This window comes from Danio aesculapii, chromosome 20 (genome assembly GCF_903798145.1).
Source record: "Danio aesculapii chromosome 20, fDanAes4.1, whole genome shotgun sequence".
NCBI lineage: Eukaryota > Metazoa > Chordata > Actinopteri > Cypriniformes > Danionidae > Danio > Danio aesculapii.
The window spans coordinates 18,558,367-18,579,127 of NC_079454.1; the positions used below are offsets into that span (position 1 = coordinate 18,558,367).

General features: G+C 36.5%; 2 protein-coding genes across 2 annotated transcripts in view; one reads left to right on the forward strand and one right to left on the reverse strand.

The window, feature by feature from the left end:
* Positions 1–1,956: 1,956 nt before the first annotated feature.
* On the forward strand, positions 1,957–12,545 carry clec11a (C-type lectin domain containing 11A). Its single transcript, XM_056480573.1, has 4 exons — positions 1,957–2,320; positions 5,194–5,305; positions 5,740–5,931; positions 8,111–12,545. The coding sequence occupies exons 1-4, from the start codon at positions 2,201–2,203 to the stop codon at positions 8,506–8,508; spliced, it is 822 nt and encodes a 273-aa protein (XP_056336548.1). The 5' UTR covers positions 1,957–2,200; the 3' UTR covers positions 8,509–12,545.
* Positions 10,043–20,761, reverse strand: part of selenol (selenoprotein L) — a 13,847-nt gene continuing 3,128 nt past the window's right edge. The window contains exons 4-8 of the mRNA XM_056481485.1: positions 20,412–20,539; positions 19,261–19,375; positions 17,069–17,191; positions 15,146–15,283; positions 10,043–12,370 (exon numbers count right to left, since the gene is read on the reverse strand). Of these exons, the coding sequence (XP_056337460.1) occupies positions 12,245–12,370; positions 15,146–15,283; positions 17,069–17,191; positions 19,261–19,375; positions 20,412–20,539 (630 nt within the window). The 3' untranslated portion in view covers positions 10,043–12,244. The remainder of the gene's footprint in view (positions 12,371–15,145; positions 15,284–17,068; positions 17,192–19,260; positions 19,376–20,411; positions 20,540–20,761) is intronic.

Genomic DNA, 20,761 nt, shown 5'->3' on the forward strand with positions numbered 1-20,761 from the left:
GTGGAGACTGACACGGAGGGATCCATTATGCAGTACTTATTAGTCACAGTCAAACACAAACATCCAATACGCACTAAAGTGCGAACACACATCAACAGTAATCAATAATGGTCTTGGGGCTGGCGGCTGACAGACACAGAGTGATTTACCAGGCATAGATCAGTGGCAGGCGGTGTGGTTCAGAATCCGTTAGACAGGCTTGGGTCGAGGGCAGGCAGCGTGGTTCAGAGTCAGTGTATAAAGCAAGGGTCGTGGGCAGGCAGAAAGCAACTCAGAGTCAGAAACAGTACGGGGTTATTCTCAGAAGATCAGACAGGAAAGACCGCTCAGTAATGCTGGCCGGGGCTAAACAAGACTTCGCAATTAACTGGTGTTTGAGTGTGGCTTATATAGGAAGCGTGGGTCGTTAACTAGATTCAGTTCAGGTGTGTGCACAATCAGTTTAGATGGATGATGTAATGCTTAAAAGTCCGGGGATGGTGACCTCTGCTGGCCAGTGAGGGGAATGACTGGGACCGAGTTGGTAACAGTAACATAATACAAAAACATTATTTATTGAGCTTTGATAACATGAAATATTTGGCTGATGCTTATATGATTTTTAAGATTTTAAATGGATATGCTCCACCCTCATTATGTGAGTTTTGAACACACAAGAACAATAATGGTCAAGCAACACGATCTGTTACTAGGGGAGACTGTGCTGTGCAGTTCAGACGTACAACTTTTGCACAATCAGTCTTCTCAGTTAGAGCCAGTCATTTTTGGAACACACTTCCCATTGATTTAAGGGGTGTTACAAATTATTCAACTTTTAAATATAAGTTAAAGAAATGGCTAAAAGCAAATCAAGTTTGTAATCACGTGTAATTCTTCTGTCTAACATTTTAAGAAATTCTTATTACATGTTTTATCCCTTTGTCATATGTAACTTTACTGTTTCTGTATGTGTGATGATGTGTTTTTAGATTTTAGGTTGCCTTTTAAAATCTGGCAGGGGGCAACAGATGAAAATTAGCCCCCGTGGCTAACTCTGGCTTATTTACAGTCTCAATGTTTATTAATGAGCATTGTCCCTGTTAAATTAATAAATTACAAATATTAAACTAACAAGATTCCAAGAAACATTGTAACAAATAATGTCCATAAACTCCAATAAACTCCAAAGAAGATATTTTTAAGAAAGCTGAAAACCGCTGACTTTAATTGTAGGAAGAAAAAACAAACAAACAACGGTTATCAGTTTCTAGATTAAAAAAATATATATTTTCTTTTGCGTTCAACAAAATTTGACAGGAACTCCGAACACAAAGAATGAGTACATTGTGACTGAAATTTCATGTTTGGGTGAACTGTGCCTTTAATAAAAGTTTAATTTTGTAAAACCGAAAGCATTTCAACTGCCTAAAAAAAATAATAGACACGTATGTTTTTTTTACAATGTTGTTATTTGGTAGATATCTCAGTTGTGTTATCTGTTTCTGGATCCATTCCTTGTACTGCTAAAAGTCTAGACACGGTCATCTGGGAGAGATTTGCTTATAGACTTTGTTATGTAATAAAGTGGATTCTTTCTTTTGGGCAGAACTCCATTCTCACATCCTAACTCCCTTCCAAATGTCTCCTCCAGAGGAAACAAGAACGAAAAAAGGAGAAGTGTCCCGTTTTAGAGGACGAGAAGTCGAAATTCCTTCCATCTGTGGAGACACAACTCAGCTGGTAATGAAACGTTCATCATTTTTCCTGTCACTCGGCCACCGCTGACTTCTACGGAACAACATGTTCCCAGCGGGGACAAACTTCACAATTCTAATGAATGTGTTTGTAAGAAAGTTGAATCTTGGGCCAGAGAATGAAATGTTTATGTAAGAGGAAGAAAGAGCTGTGTCAGTAAAACTTTCAAAGAATGGAAGTGGGTGGGATGAAAAAACAATCTGCGCTAAGGACAAAACAGCTGAAAGAATCTGTTTAAGACAAGGTGAAAGGAGGAGAAAAAGTGTCCCGACAGCTGCAGCGAGGGAGGGAGGAGGCTAAAACAAAACAGAGCTGTACAGAGGTGAACCCAAGAGAAGAGCGAAAGCAATGTGAAAGGAGGAGAGACGGCTGCCGTTGAGTCAGAGTCATTATCTCGATACTAAAAGACAGAGCGCTGGCTGGATAGAAGAAAGGGATTTATGAAGTAAAGTGATTTGAAGTGGAGATGACTCTAACAAAGATTCTGGCTGCTGTTTTGGGCTTCTACGCTCTGTCCTCCTGCGACTCTGCAGACAACACCACCAGACCACCGGCCACCATCATCACAACAGCTGATTTCTCTCAGGTTAAGACTTTGCATTTTCTTGGTGGAACATCATCCATTATTCTTTCATTCTATGCTTGATGATAACAGTCTTTTTAAAGATCACTTAGAATACGATTATATAATGAATGATTTCCATTGATGTATTAAGGTTGGAGGTCTAGTGTCTAAATAAATCTGCGATGATGCTATTGAAATAGGTCTGTTTGAAGTGCCTTGGAGACATTTAAATCCACTGTACTTACCATATTATACTTCAGTCATGGATTTTGACTCTTTCTACATTGATTTCTGTTTGTGGTAAAACTTCATTTTGCACCTGGTACTTCAAGTACCTGGTCAACCAGAGTGATGCATCTGTATTACAGTGGAGTTCAAATTTAAAGGACGATTTATAAACACTTGATTTTTGTGATTCCCAATTTCAAGCTATTTTAGTTGTGGCAATACCAATACCAACAGTGTTTTTTCCAAAAAAAGCAAGGCACTTCAACAAAAACCCTTTGTTTTGCATTGATCTTTACAGAACAGTCAAGTTTGTAGCACAAAGAAAGATTAAAACTAAAATCTTATATTGCACAAGTAAAATTTAAGGTAGGACATGTAGAAACTCTTGCTTTGAATGACATCAGAACAACACATTATAGATCATCTGTCTCTCACAGCACATAACTAGTCTCTGACAGCACTTAACTAGTCTCTCCCAGCATATAATTAGTCTTTAAGTGAACATCACTTGTCTCCAACAGAATTTAACTAGTCTTTCAGAGCATATAACTAGTCTCTAAGTGGACATCACTAGTCTCTGACAGCACATAACCTGTCTCTCACAACAAGTAATTAGTCTTTAAATGGACATCACTAGTCTCCGACAGCACTTAACTAGTCTGTCACAGCATAAAACTAGTCTCTATCTGGACATCACTAGTCTTCAACAGCACTTAACTAGTCTCTCACAGCATATAACTAGTCTCTAAGTGGACATCACTAGTCTCCGACAGCACATAACTAGTCTCAAAGTGGACATCACTAGTCTCTGACAGCACTTAACTAGTCTCTCACAGCATATAACTAGTCTCTAATTGGAAATCACTAGTCTCCGACAGCACTTAACTAGTCTGTCACAGCATATAACTAGTCTCTACCTTCACATTACTAGTCTTCAACAGCACTTAACTATTCTCTCACAGCATATAACTAGTATCTAAGTGGACATCACTAATCTCTGACAGCACTTAAAATGTCCCTCACAGTATATAACTAGTCTCTAAGTGGACATCACTAGTCTCTTACGGGACATCACATCAGCACTTAACTAATTTCTCACAGCATATAACTAGTCTCTAACTGGACATAACTAGTCTCCGACAGTGCCTAACTTGTCTTTCACAGCATATAACTAGTCTCTAAGTAGACACCACTAGTCTCTGACAGCACTTAACTATTCTCTCACAGCATATAACTAGTCTCTACCTTCACATACCTAGTCTTCGACAGCATTTAACTATTCTCTCACAGCATATAACTAGTATCTAAGTGGACATCACTAGTCTCCTACAGCACTTAACATATTCTTCACAGCATATAACTAGTATTTAAGTGGACATCACTAGTCTCCTATGGGACATCACATCAGCACTTAACTAGTTTTTCACAGCATATAACTAGTCTCTAAGTGGACATCACTAGTCTCCGACAGCACTTAACTAGTCTCTCACAGCATATAACTAGTCTCTAAGTGGACATCACTAGTCTCAGACAGCATATAACTAGTCTCTAAGTGGACATCACTTGTCTCCAACAGCACTTAACTTGTCTCGCACAGCATATAACTATTCTTTAAGTAGACACAACTAGTCTCTAACAGCATTTAACTTGTCTCGCACAGCATATAACTAGTCTCTAAGTAGACACAACTAGTCTCTGACAGCACTTGTCTCTCACAGCATTTTACTAGTCTCCAGCAGCAACAAGTCTCTTACGAGACATCACATCACAATCACAACTAGTTTCTTACAGCATATAACTATTCTCTACGTGGACATTACTAGTCTCCGACAGCACTTAACTAGTCTCTTACAACACATAGCTAGTCTCTAAGTGGACATCACTGGTCTCCAACAGTACTTAACTTGTCTCACACAGCATATAACTAGTCTCTAAGTGGACATCACTAGTCTCAGACAGCATATAACTAGTCTCTAAGTGGACATCACTTGTCTCCAACAGCACTTAACTTGTCTCGCACAGCATATAACTAGTCTCTAAGTAGACACAACTAGTCTCTGACAGCACTTAACTTGTCTCTCACAGCATTTTACTTGTCTCCAGCAGCAACAAGTCTCTTACGAGACATCACATCACAATCACAACTAGTTTCTCACAGCATATAACTATTCTCTACGTGGACATCACTAGTCTCTGACAGCACTTAACTAGTCTCTTACAACACATAGCTAGTCTCTAAGTGGACATCACTGGTCTCCAACAGTACTTAACCTGTCTTGCACAGCATATAACTAGTCTCCAGCAGCAACATGTCTCTTATGGGACATCACTAGTCTCTATTAGTCTCCTGGATTAGGAAGTTACCTCAACATTTAGGAAAAGGTGAGTTCTGTAATTCAGATGTCGACACTAGGTAAAGGTAATGTACTGTTCTGCCAATGTCTGTAAATATTTGAAAGTGTGCCAACAATAAACCCTGCAATTCACTGTAAAATCTGCAGCTGCCCAAAAATTGGCAAGCTGGCCCATACTTTTGGCACATAGCATAAACTCTTCCAGACTGTAAACTTGGGCAATATAAGGGTGAATTTGGCATAGAGTATTGTACATTTTAAAAGGTGAAGTTCAGGGCTTTGATGTGGACTTGTGGTCATTTCATTCCACAGGCAAGAGTATTCAATGAGGAGATTGTCAGAGGACGAGGGGACACTCCAGACATCTTAGAACCTGAACCCACCACTGCTGTCTCGGACATGGAGAGCACATACAACTACATCTGTATGTTCACCAGCTACTCCTTTTACTTACAAATCTTGCATGCCAGAAAAGCAAGCCAAAACCAATACCACAGAATGTATATATGCAAATATCCTAGCTGCAATAACACCCCATGTCTCGACTTGCACAAATAAAGGTGTTTTATGTATGACCTCACAAGAAGGCTTGCTATTAAGGTAATGTTTAATAGTCTGGGCATGCACATTACATAATGCAACTTAAGAATGTTATTTTGATGAATTCTGTCAATCAATCACCCCACCTTCAAAATTATGGCACTTCGTGGTCAATATATTTACAGTATTAATTGAATGAATACACAGAAATGGTATCATGACCATATTATGATATTAGTGTTTTTGGTCATTTTGCCCAGTCCTAGTATGCACTTTGAAAGACTTGATTCATGACTGTCTATGTCTACATTTGTACAGTGTCTAGACTGGCAGCGATGGATCAGGCTATCCACAGGCTTAACGTGGGGCATTACACTTTGGACATTAAAGTGACGCAGCTGCTGGAAAAAGTGTCGCGCCTTGACAATAGACAAGGTGACACTGAGGACGCCATTCAGCAAGTCTCGTCCTACTGCAAGGACAATCGCAAGGAGATTGGACGCCTAGAGGGTCAGTGGGTTCTCTTCTGTCTTTATGGGTTTAAACTGGGGAATTTTAGTCAATTATAGGCAATCCGTAAATACATCAGGCACCAAATTTTGACATATTTTAGCCAAGCAGGACCCTTTGTCAGTGCCCCAATAGCCATGTTTCCATCCAAAGATGCTAATTAAACTGACACACAAAACTGTAATATCTCAATTCAAAACATAAAAGATTTGCGAGTAAAGCACTGTGACTGTTTCCATCCAATAAGTCAAAGAGAACAAAATCGTCACTTCCTAATAAACTGGGGCCAAATATCAAAAAGAAAACTGGAATTGGAGAAGCCACCATTAGTCTGAATTTCTTGCGCCTTAGAAGACAAAACCGACACTCAATCAACACGCGTTGACTTTTGGAAGCGTGAGACACTTTTTTTGGAGCACAGATTAGACTTTGGCTACGGGATTTTAGAATGACCAAAACAACATTTCAGATGTTTTGCAATCTGGTTGCACCACTGGTTTGTCTATTAATGCCATTCCCTCTTGCCCATCGTTCTTTGCCATTTTATCAAGCATTCTGTATTTATTGGATAGTCAAAAAAAATCACATAAAATTAGCTGAAGGCTAACATGGCTAATCACAAAGTAAAGCAATTATAGTCATTTAGTGAATTGTAAAACAACCCTAAAATCAAAGCAAAATCACTGGTCATTAGGAGAATGTTATGTAACTTTCTACCAAGCCATAGTTGGTAGACCTATACTATGTATAGGTTACAACTGTTCTTAGTTGTAACCTATACCCACAAAACAATTCAGAAATTGGCCTTCATCCCTTTACCTGACCTCAGTCCTACATCCCATGATAATTCTCAAAACAGTTTCCAATCTGAAATATTTCCATCTCTCACCTTGACCCTAGGGTAGGGGTCACCAATCTTGGTCCAGGAGGGCCAGTGCCCCTGCAGAGTTTAGCTCCAACTTGCCTAAACATACCTGCTTGGAATTTTCAGTTATACCTTGTAAGACCTTGATCGTGCTTCTATTGACAAAAACAGAAAATATGTGCCCTTTATGTCTAAACTTTACATCTACAATTAAACTCCCACCAATTAATTCAGGGTTGTTCAAACCTGTTTCTGGAGGGCCGCTGTCCTTCAGAGTTGAGCAATTAAACACCAACTAATTAAGGCCTTTAGACCCACTAGAAAATTTAAAGCAAGAGTGTTGGAGCTGGTTGAAGCTAAGATCTGCAAAATGTTAGTTCTGCTGGACCAGGCTTAGACACCCCTGACCTAAAGACTGATGTTCAATCCTGCTCTTGGAGGATCGCCGTAATACAGTTCACAACTCACATGTACTGTAAGGAAATGAGACCGGAACTGGTGAATGCTTAGCATACACTTTAATAAAATAAACACAAAACTAAACTAAAGCAGCAATCCCTCGCAGACAACTGTCAGACAAACGTAAAACTACAACATACAACATGCTTTTCCATTATCAGGCTGAAAAGTTCTCTTTGCTTAACCGTGTCACTCCAGACCAGTCAGCAAATATTTGGTTTTATTTCTCATGGTGATGCCAATAACGAAGCTCACTGAAATGTAATACAAATGCGCCAGTCCTTGCCTTGGTAATGGCATTAGGCCACAATTTTCCACAAAGAAAGTGGCTGTTTCTACCCAGTTCCTAGCCTTACTTTTTTTCCCCAACCTTTTCCAACCCCAATCTTTCCATTGTCAAAGATCTAACCACCAATCTCACCAATCTCCAAGTCAAGTTTCTGTCCTTTAACACTTCCATTACTTTCAGACCAAACTCCGGTTCCAAATTTCCTACTTTAAAAACTAATTCCAATTCCTTTGCCTGTCAAAATCTGAACTCTCACCTAAACTCTATCTCTATTCCCACACATTTTCCTAAATACTTCCTAATCCAAATATCGAAACTATGTTATGACAGACATGCTGCCAATGTTGGTTCTGATGTTTTAAAAGGGACTTACTAAGCAAGTATTTATCAGACTTGACCTAAATCAGATCTGATCGGTTAGTAATGTTCCAGGATGGGAAAGGTTTTTAGTCCAGGAATAAATACCACTTGATGACATTAAACTCCTCCACTTGACACTAATAAACCTTTGTGTGTTCTACTTGACGCTCAATGTGAAAATGATATAACAATTTATGTCTTTCCAGGCTGCCAGAAAGGTCGTAAAATAGGTTACAAATGTGTTTTGGCAAACCGTGTGTATGAGACCTACGCAGATGCGTCCAAGAAATGTCAAGAGCGTGGAGGACGCATGGCCATGCCACGAGATCGCAAAGAGCAGGAAGCTCTGGCTGAATATGTGAAATCTGTATTCCATGGAAACTGGCCTGTGTGGCTCGGGATAAACGACGAGCGCTCCGAAGGCCTCTACCTGTTCGAGGACACGACACGTGTCACTTACTTTCAATGGAGGAAGCACTTCCTATCAAGTCAGCCAGATGGCGGGAAACGGGAGAACTGTGTAGCCATGTCCTCAGATGACGGAGACTGGTGGGACACCTACTGTGAAAGACGCATGTATTATCTGTGCGAGTTTGATGTTTGATAAAGTCCCATGTGATTTCTTTTTATCTTTCAAGTCCAGCTATTTACTGTTATAAGGATAGCTATTGCACAACTAAATTTAAAATGCATTACTTTTGCAACTGGACGTTGGAGCAGGACATATCTAGGGTTTATCCTCCCCACTGAAGCCAAATGCAATTCTATAGGTTGAAACACCTTCATTCTCAGCCAAAATTATTCCCTCTATTAAAAGGACAGCTCACCTGTATATTTTCAAAACCTATTTAAGTTCCTTCTTCTGTTCAAGTTATTTTGACTTCCTATTGATCTCTATGGTATGTTTTGTTCCTATGATGGAAGACAATGGGAAACAACAACCAGTAATTCAGTAGATATCTTCCTTTGTGTTAAACAGAAGAAACTCATAAAGGTTAATGAGGGAGAGTAAATGATGAGGTAATTATCAGTTTTGGGTGAACTATCCTTTTAATAATACAAATCTTATAAATAAATCTTTAAAAATAAATATTGTGTAACACATTGCTGAAGCTTAAAAAAAGTTACAAATTTCCATTTATTTTTTTATTTTTATTTTCAGTTAGCATTTCCCTTATAGAAAAAAAAAATGAAGTCTAAATCTTAAAATCACACGTGAAACACCCACATTTTTGGAACATTTTCATGTGGAAAAAAGTGATGACATGATCACAGTCCTTGTTTCCTTGTTTACAAAAACCTTCCAACACAACATGTTTCATGTGGGTTTCACATGTGTTTCATGTCATTTTCATTTGAAGCTTATCCGATGATTGTGGTTTTTCTCTAAGGGTTGGTTAACAGGCTAAAAACGTAGCCTACTAGTTCAACAGCATTAAGAAAGGCTCTTTTGATTTCATATAGAACACAATATTCTAAAATGCTTTTTTTGAATGGGTATTGCAGGTTACTTTTCAGAAGGATCGGACAACAGAGTATATATAATGCATTTATTTTCTAAACGTTTGTGCATTTACACAGTACAATAGCCTATAGATGGCTTTAAAAGTAATATAGTAATACATGGAATTATGATGCTATTGGGATGGTGGTTCATTCCACTGTTGCAACCCTTAATAAAGGAAAGAATAAACTAAAGTAAAGTGAGTGAGTAATGGGATCTTAATAGTTCTAACTGGACAATAACAGTTTACTTGTGTAAAGATCTGAAATCGATGGACCTATGATATTATTTTGAAACATATAATATTAAATATTTTGTAAATAGTATTAAATATGTTTGAGGTTCTCGCTTTATATTAGTGAGTTTTTAAGACTGTAGAAATGCGTTTCCTTTTTGTTCCTCTAAAATATTCTTAGATTATTGCTATTGTTGTTTCAACTCTGTGAAGTATTTGATTTCAATGCTTAAATCAGTTGGCCATGGCTGAAATAGGTTTGCAGAAAACTGACATCCAGTAGTGTATTCAACGGCTCATATAATAGGTAATTGCAATCATTTTTTAGATCCATTTTTGTTTTATTTCCCTTCGTAAACATTTACCCTTCATTGTACATAGTAAATCAGCTTAACGAGATTATTATGTTTAATAACCTTCATTTTTATTTAACATCTTTAAAGACATTGATGTGGGATATAAAGGTCAGTCAGATCTGGAACTCAACAGATAAAATGCTGTGATGACCTGAGGGTGTACATTCCCATCAGAAACGACTCTTCATAAATATATGACTTTAAGTCAAATCTTCATCTATACAACCTCAGGGGGAGCTGTCTATCTGTGGAGCCAAGTTAGAGCACACCTTCAACTGTTAACGCCAGTGACAGGGTCTTATTTCATAGCTCTTATTTCCTATTAAAGGGTTAGTTCACACACAAAAAAAGGAAATTATGTTATTAATTACTCACCCTCATGTTGTTCAAATCCTCTAAGACATCCGTTCATCTTCGGAACACAAATTAAGATATTTTAGATGAAATCCTGGAGCTCTCTCATCCTCCATAGACAGCAATGGTTCTGTGACGTTCAAAGTTCAGAAAATACAATTTTTTCAAAACATTCCATGTGACTTCAGTGGTTCACCTGTAATCTTAAGAAGCTGCAAGAACACTTTTGTGCATTAAAAAAGGTAAAAACATGAAATGGCAACACGTCATACTGTGGACCCTGACCTGACTTGATGTCATATTTACCATTTTTTGGCACACAAAAGTGTTCTTGGAGCTTTGTATAATTACAGTTGGACCACTGAAGACACATGGAATGTTTTGACTGTTTTTGTTTCTTTTTCTGGACTTTAAACATATCGAGACCAATGCGGTCTATGGAGGATGTGAGAGCTCCAGGATATCATCTAAAATATTTAATTAATTCCCAAAATACCCTGAAATACTAATAGCTTCATGTTTATTCGCAGTATAATAGTAATGCATTAACTTCCCATTTTTACCTTTTTTAATGCTTATTTGGTAACACTTTAAAATAATAGGCCATAATTTAATGTATTTACTAACAATTTGTAACACATTTATTATGATATTAATTAATCTTTGTTAACATTTGATGGCGAAGTTAAATTTATTTAAGTTGAATAACGTTACTTTTTAAAACCATAATACTACACAATGAAATTTAAGGCTGACTTTATAGTATAGAATTTGCCAAAAAATATTATTATTATTATTATTATTAATAATATTATAGAGCAAAATCCTAGCAAACTCAGTTTACGCAAGTGAAATCCCAGCAAACGTTCATTATGCAAACAATAACCCCACGTGTATTTCATTGTGCTTCACCAAAGATTATAAATGGACTTTGGTTCCACCTATGTTGTTCTGCTTGATGAAAGATAAAGAGATTTAAGTAGATTTCAAAACTGACACAAAGGCTGCATTCCTAAATTGCATACTTCCATACTATATAGTATACTAAAGCCAGTATGCGAGCCAAGTAATTTGTGCGAATTCATAGAAGATGAAAAACAGTATGCTAGAAGTACCCGGATGACCTACTACTTCTGGCGAGATTCTGAAGTGCGCATCTAATGCACGCTATGCTATCTCATGATGCACCGCGAGAGAATTCATGAATAGGAGTGAAGCGACACAAATGATGTGGGTAGGTCACGTGATCATGACAAAATGGCGGATGTAGTATGTCCGAATTCCATTCACACTACTCGCATTCATACTGTACAGAACGTATTAATCTAACGGTTGAATAGTATTGAATTAAATGCAGTACCTATTGAGTATAAGTCGATTTTAGATGCAGCGAAAACATTTGGGGGGTTGGTTCGATTGCATTTTTAAGACCTCTGAAATGCGGATTTAAGAGTTATTAAGGCCCTATTTTTGTACTATGGTGTTTAAGACTTTTTAAAGATCCGTGAACACCCTGTAACATTAACAAGCACAACTTTGGATTTTAATGATGCATTAGTAAATGCTGAACTATGATTAATTAAAGCTTTGCAAGATTATTCATACTTAGTTAATGTTTGCATTAATTAACATTAGGTAATGGACCATTGTTCTAAAGTGTTACCATTTATTTTTTTTAGCAAATGTGTATTGGAAAAACAACTTTTCCATTTTAATTTGAGGGTCTGGAATCTCCACTTTATTTTGGCCATCTATCTAGCATAGTAAATGAAAGAAAACATCCTACGTCTGGCACAAACAGGAATGAGTATACGTTTTCAAGAAATGGACCTTCTTATCTAGATGGCAAGGAAGCAAGAAAAGCATGATTTTTATTTCTCTCCAGGACTTATTAATGTGCATAGTGAGCAGAGACGGTGGCCAGAATCTGAGTAGCGGATGGTCTGTCCACAGGGCTTTTACACCGGTAGGAAAATATCACTTTACCACCCTGCTCCAGCACAAAATCGCCACCCATCTGGGAGAGACAGAGACAGAGAGAGCATTTAATCCATTTTCAAGAGTCCTAGACCTTTTTTTTTTTGGTTCTCTCACTGAGTATTATGCAATATTTGGCACTCGTTTTTATGTATTTGGCACATTCCATGAATAGACTGACTGTATTAAAACATTTTTCTTCTTTATTTGACAAAGAGTCAGTGAAAATTGTTTTAATGTCCAACAAAATATTGTATCAGCAGTTTTATTTTTACTGATTTTGGAGTTTCTGCAACATGTCTATATCAAGTAGTATCAGCCCTGATTTACTGATTTAAAACTAAAATATTATCCCGTCTGTGAAATTGTAATTCTTTTTCAATTATTTCCCAAGTGTATTTCTTGTTAAATATAATTTTAAACATACTGTATGATGACAGTGCATAGTATTTTATTTTTAAAAGATACTAGTATTCAGCTTAAAGTGCAATTTAAAGGCTTAATTAGGTTAATTTATTTTGATTACGTAATTACTTATTGAACAATGGTAGTTTGCTAATAATATTGACTGTAGCAGGTTTAAAATGTATTATTATTATTTTTTATTCTAGCCTAAATGAAATAAAAATATAATAGGAAATCCTGTAAAAAAATCCTTGATCAATAAAACGATTTAGGAAAATTCACCCGCTTTAAATGTTATCTTTCAATTGAATGGGCATTATCAGCCGATAAATATGGGCCAGTAGTGGTCTTCTGCACCTACTGGTAGGCTCAGAAGGCTATTGCGATCCATCCACATGGTTAATCAGCTATACTGATAGAGAAGACTCCAGGTTCAGATCTGTTTTTACATTATTGTGATGGTTGGGTTTAGGGTTGGAGTAGGCGTAGATGTTAATAAAATACAATTAATGGCAAATTTAATAAATAAATAAATTTAAATAATTCTAGTTAACTTCCGCCGTATATGATCTATAGCTGATTAACCATGTAGATGGATAATAACAGCCTACTGAGCCTACCAGTAGGTGCAAAAGGCACATACCGGCCTATCAGCTGATAAACACTGATAATGCTCATTCACTCAAGTGATTTAGGCGACCTAAATCTATCCTAATATTAACGTCTTATAACGTTGTGTATCTGCTGGGTAAGCTTCAAATGATGCTATTTCTTGTTTGGAGGTTAAAGAAACGAAATCATACCATGGAACAAGATTAAACAGAATAGCTTTAAGAACTTAATTTTCTGTTTGACAGTTCGACAGAATATGTGACATTGTGTAGTAAAGTATAGTGTAGTATAGTATACTATACTATAGTATAGTCTATTTTAATGTAGGGGTTCTAAAACTTGGTCCTGGAGCGCCGATGTCCTGCAAATTTTAGCTCCAACTTGCCTCAACACACCTGTAAGGATGTTTCTAGAAAGCCTAGTGAGAGCTTAATTAGCTAGCCAGGAGTGTCTGATTGGGGTTGGAGCTAAAATCTGCAGGACACTGGACCTCCAGAACCGAGAATGAGAACCCCTGTTCTAAGCAAACACATGCAAAGACTCCAGAGTTTTCATTGTATTCAAAAGCAAAAATATGTTTTTAAATTTTATTATTTCAACAGTTAATCATTATTACCCATTTAGTAACAATTTATTAAGAAGAAAACACAATTGCATTTTCAAGCAGTTTCAAACACTTTATCCAAAATTAAAGCACTTTTCAAACCTTGAAAAAATAGATAAAATAATAGACACAATTTTCAAACATTTCCAGCACCTGCAAGAACCCTGAATATTTTAACTATAGTATCACTCAGGAGTATTTGTAATGTTTACTAAGTGCACTATATAGTTAAACAATTAAGAGTTGAAATATCTCTGTTAGTGTTGAATTTCCACTCTTTACACTAGACTACAGTTGTTTTTTAACTCTATACAGTGTAACAGTGTACATTATACAAGTAACTCTCTCAAAAGTGTTATATTAACTCTGAAAATAGTGGGACAATATGTTTACTTTAATTCTGTTGGCGTTTAAATAAAACTGCTAATTTTTCAGTGTACACAACGTGACCGTCATGCAAAATGCAGTTTTGTTGTGTGATTTTTTTTTTTAATCACATGAACAACAGGAATTTATATTGTTGTTAGGATTTACTTGAGAATTGTTGTTTTTGATGAATATAACTCTTCCACAAAATCTAAATACAGTGGTCCCTCATTAATCGCGGCGGCTGCGTTCTAAAAAATAGCCCACAATAGGTGAAATCCGCAAAGTAGTCAGCTTTATTTTTCCATGTATTATAGATGTTTTAAGGCTGTAAGCCCCTCACTACACACTTTATATACTTTTCTTAGATAGGCATTAACATTTTCACACTTTTCTCTTTTGTTTAAACACTCGCGTAACTTCTACCCTCCTTTAGCATGTCCAGAATATTCAATGGTTAGCATCTTCCTCTGCTTTTTGGGTGCTACCGCAGGTGTCTTTGACGGTGCAAAAGGTTGTCAACATTGTGGGGTTTGTTGGGGAAAAAACTTGCAAACATACAGTATAGCACTTCAGTCACACTGCTAGCGATCAAACATTTTTGTAAATTTGGCAAGCTGAATGCATTCTGTACTGTACAATGAGACACAGCACAGTTGAGATTTCAGTCAAATTTCACAAAAAAAAATATTTTAAACTGTGAGGCTGTGAAAGGTGAACTGCTTTATGGCGAGGGACCACTGAAATAACAAAATCCTATTCATGTCCCAAGTCAGTGTTTCAATTCTTATGCTCTCAATATATTGAATAAAATGTTTTGAACGTCACCTGAAATAGATCCTCGATGAACTGAGGCGGCATTTCGGGTAATGTCCGGTTCATGGCCATAATCTCAGAGTAGTGGAACATCAGCTTAAACTTCATGACTTTGCTCATGGATGAACCCAGACCGAACACTTTGTACACCTGTTCAGACATTGAACAAACATAACATTAGTACAGAACTAATAAAACCCAGGAGGAATAAAAGAAACTGAGAGCTCTATTTTAACGATCTAGGCGCAAAGTCTAAAGCGCAGGGCGCAAAAGCCTTAAAAGCGTGTCCAAATTCACTTTTGCTTTTTTGAGGATGGAAAAAAACCGCTCTGCACCCCAGCACATGGTCTAACAGGGTTGTGTTATTCTCTTAATGATTTATGGGTGTGTTTTGAGCATAACGTGTATTAAACCAATCAGAGTCCTACCTTCCATTCCCTTTAACAGTCAGTTGCGTCGTGAAATGCTGCATTTGCAATTTGTATGGAGGACTTTGTAAGTGAAAAACTAAATGCTTCACTAGTGAGAAAACAGTTAAACAGACCATTTGCAACGCGAGGATAAAGAATGAGCCTCCTCCATTCGGCCTTTCTCTTTCTCTTTACTTTTACTCTTTACTTTACTCCTTTACTTTGTTTCAAAAGATTTGTTTCAAAACTATTTCTAAATTCAGTTTTAGAGTTCAATTGTGGGCAAGCTGTAACACTTCATTTCCTTGTTTGGAAAAAAAAAAAGAAATCGTGGACATGAATGAAGTGTTTTTCCCACAACTTTACTGGATGTAAACTGTGGCCATGTTGTTCTGCTTTTGTTTTCTCTTTTAATTTAGTTAAACCATGACTAAGCTGTATGACTTCTTTTATTAACAGGAGGATAAAAGGAAGTATTAAGTAAATTAGTTTGTGACTAAAATTAGTTAATTATTTGACATATTTTAGAATTATTAGCCCTCCTCAATTATTAGCCCACCTGTATATCATGATGACAGTACACAATATTTTTAATAGATGTTTTTCAAGACACTAGTATTCAGCTTAAAGTGACATTTAAAGGTGTAACTAGGTTAATTAGGAAAATCATTATATGATTTAAAATGGTTTTTAAAAAAATTTAAAACTGCTTTTATTCTAGCCGAAATAAAACAAATAAGACTTTCTGCAGAAGAAAAAATATTATAGGAAATACTGTGAAAAATTCCTTGCTCAGTAAAACATCATTTGGGAAATGCTTAAAAACATAATAAAATAAAATCACAGGAGGGCTTAGAATTTTGACTTCAACTATATATACAGTAAATATATATCACTCCATAATTGTAACAGTCGTTAATTATAAATAGAATTATTCTGCAAAATATAAAATTTACTTCTGTGAACTTATTATGAGAAGATTTGTGTACAGTATTTAAGGCAAGTACATAATAAGTAACTGTACTTAAATTAATTACAGTAACTAATTACACCCAATACTGACACTTGTGACTTTTTCACTTGTGGTCCAGAGTCATATATGGCATAAATTCACAGAAGCAGAGAATTTGTATATATATTTTTGGTTATACAAACACATTTTGCAGTATAACTCTATTTTTCAAATAAAGAATGTTACATTAATTGCACATGATTAAGAAACAATTAATGGAGTAATAAATGTATGATATCCATGAAATATGGTGTTTTAGTAGAGCTAATAGGTGTTTGCATCAGATTTAAAGAATTAAGAGTTTAATTTCTATTGTTTTTTAGCAGTAGTGAGTCAAGTAATTAATGTACTTTTCAGACAAAGTAATTAGAAAAGTAATTTAAATCCAAATTGAATGATGTAATTAGTAAATAAATACTTTTGTAAATTGAATGCTTTGAAGTAACTTCCCATTTTAAAGAGCTTACTATTAAGCCAACTACATTATACTTTTGCATACTCAGAAGTTCTCACCGTTCTCTCAGGATCCAACAGCATGTCAAATTCAAAGCCTGTCTGACTGAGCCATAAAGTGGCCCCTTCAAGAGAGCCATACGAGACCACCAGCACCCGCAGTGACTGAGCTTCCAGAAGTGTCTTGTGTGAGAAAAGAAAACAAGAATACTGATGATTTGATGATGCCTCGGAAGACTTGAAATATTCACATATTTTCGATAAACTTTGACTGTATTTGCCTGCTATATTTATCAGTGATGTATATAAAAGCGATTTATAATGACAAATGTTTAGCGGTTTTAGTGCTAGGAGCTGTATTATGTGCTCGTAAATGTGTTCGAAGTGTAATGCAAGTAAAAAAAAAGTTGACACACACCAATAACTGCAAAAATATTACCCTATAGGTCATTTAATGATAATGATAAAATTGCCCATGCTTTTTGCATCAGCATATAGATGCTAAATGTTTTTTTTCATTTAAAGCAATGGAGGATGGTTGTTGCTAGAAGGGATACAGCTACAGCCTGAAGTTAACAAGAATTATTTATATTATTATATTATTACCCATTAAATTGTATTTCAATAACGTCTACCCCTACTCCAGCCCTAAACCTACCCTTGACAGTAATGTAAAACAGTAATCATAATGAGAAATATTCATATTATTTATTTAATTACCCTTTAAATTGTATTTTATTAAAGTCTACCCCTACCCAACCCTAAACCTACTTCTCATATGCAAAATACGATGGGACCATTGCAATTGGCCTACCTTTACAGGTACTCTGCCCTTCACTAAAGGTGCGGTCACACTTGACTTTTCCTCCCATAGACTTCCATTCAAACGCACGCGAATGCGTCAGACCGGAAACGCGGGGTCATGCGTCGAGTTTCGCAGGTTGCTGTGGTGCAAAGTTCAAGCTTGGTGAACTCTAACCTGCGAAATCGCATCACTTGACTGCGTGAGATGAATCGAGCATCAAAACAGGACCTCTCTAGACAGAAATTAAAAACATGGAGCAATCGCTCACTTTATTAATGTCTAATCATCTTGTTTAATCCCGCCCCTTTTCGCAGCGCCACACGACAGAATTTCGCACACACAAAGCCCGGTGTGACCGTAGCTTAATTGTGGGCCAGTGGCATAATTTCCCTCTCCTTTATTCATTATTTATTATGTTTCACCAATTTAAGCCCATGACACCTCGATAGGGCTCGACAGCAGATCCAGCGTATCTACTCCTGCTGGCCACCACCCAACTCTATGATGTGGTTTGTCTTCCAACAGGTTGGCTCTTCCACTGAACCTCCCTTTGGAGACAAATCCAGCGGGATGTTGCTTCCACGAGACGTTCTCCGCAAGATTTTGCATTCCTCACAGTAATGTGAAAACAGTAATTATAACAACACTGTAAAGTATGCAAGGTTCCACACAATTCATTCCTATTGTCCCAACACAAATCGATTAAGTTAACTCAACAATTCAGGTGGATTGAACATAAAATAATTAAGTTGTCCCCTCAAAAATCTCAAGAATTGTGTTATTTTATACTTTGTTTGAACAAGTCGCAAAATAATTTTGAGTGTAGAAATATTTATATCATTAAATTACCAATTAAATTGTATTTGATCTACCCCACCCAACCCTAAACCTACCCCTCACATTAATGTAAAAGCAGTTATTATTGTAGTACAGCATCAAAAAAGTTATGTTATATTGATATATTGTATAGCTGCAGCTGTATCCCTTCTAGACTTTACCCCGGATGACCCAGAGTGTCATAAAATGACACTGATCAATATAATATCGGGAAATATCAAGAGTGAGAATGTGCTGAAAGAACACATTAATGATGGCATACATCTGTTTGACTGACTTTCTTCTGTTGAACACACAAAAAACGCAGCAGCTATTGACTTCCATAGTATTTTTAATTCCTTCAACGGCAGTTCTTTTCCAACATCCTTCAGAACATCTTGTTTTATGTTTATGTAAGAAACTCATAAAAGTGTGACTAAATGGGAAATTTTCGTTTTTGAATGAACTATCCCTTTAATGCTGGCTTGCACTATGAAAGCGCAGCACACTATTTTCCCTTGCAAAATCCACAGCTGGATCAACAATCGTTGGAAAGCTTTCCAAGCAAGTGTCCGCTTGCAGAAAGGGCTGAGGTCTGCAGTGTTTCTCCTTTAATGGCAGCTGATCTTACCTTGCTGTTCTTCAGCTCAGTCAGGTGGTCCCGTCAAGGCAATCATCCGAAATGCCTGAGCAGCACAAGCAGAATATTCTCCCCTTTCCCTAAATACTGACCCAGAGACACATTCCTGCAACAGGACAACACAATCACAGTGATCATTACAGTTAGTGTGTCATCTCAGGTAATGAGTGTAAAAGCAAAAACACACAAAAGGTTGAAATGAATTTAAATCGGGGTTTTGCATGAAGAGGATTTTATTGAAATGCCTTTCAGCATAAGCTATGCCCTATAGAGTTAGTTTTATCTTAGGTTCAAAACTTTTCAACTTCCAAGGAAAGATTTAAGATCCATAAAAAGTGACAGCAGAATCAAGAGCAAATGAAAAGTGTGATAACTGCATAAAAAGACAAGAGATTTTTTTTTTAAATGCAACAATTTTATCAATGGCCAGTGGTGGTTCTAGACCAGAGTAAGAGCGCACTCGCAGTATGCTATCTGAACCGTGCCCAGGCCCGTTTCCCAGATCGTTTGAGAAGTGTGAGTGCTCTGAATCGGGCTCAGGCGTGGTTGAAGGCAACTGTACGCCCTGTGTGTGAGTACACCCTAACATACATCACAAACTACTTAAACAATTATTCAGTCATTTTTTTCATGCATCACTCTGCAGTCTTCATAAACAAGCTAATTCCTTGTTAATTTTTTTGACAAGTAACTTTTTATTTGTAGGATAACACATTTTTAACATTCAAGTTCATCAAGGCACATGTTTAACCCTGTAAACTTTAACACATACAGTTGAAGTCCATTTTTGTGCCCTCCCGTTAATTTAAAATAATGTTTTCCAAGTGATCTTTAACAAACCAAGGTGATTTTCACAGTATTTCCTATAAAACAAAAATAATTCTTTTTGATTCATGTCTTATTTCTTATAGTCTCTCTAGAATAAAAGCAGTTTTTATTTTTAAAAAAACTATTTTAAGGTCAGTGTTATTGGAGTCCTTAAGAAATATTTAATGTATATTTTTGGCCGGTGAGTGTAAATTTGCTAAAGAAAAAAAATGTTTAGGATAAACCCCTTAAGATGTACCATCTCATTTTCACAATCACATAACAATAACAAAAAACCACAATATAATAATAATCATATCATATGTTTATCTCACTCTTTCGTTTGGACGTGTAAAAAGCGTGTATCTGAGCTGAGCGTCTGAGCTGCAGGATGCTGGGAAAGAACCGTGTCGCTCATTTGCACCTGAACATCCAGACGTTTCAAAAAACGGTCCCACTCCACCTGTCAATCAGACAAATGTTCATTCAGCACGATACATTAAGACACTGGTAATACATTAATATCATTTAGCATTTACAGTGGTGGGCAGTAACTAAAGTATTTTTTTTACATTTTTCAAAGTATTTGTACAGTTGGAGTATTTTTTTAATTTTAGGAAAGTTTTACACTTCACAACATTCCAAAACACAATATTGTACTTTTTATTCCACTGAAACAAATAAA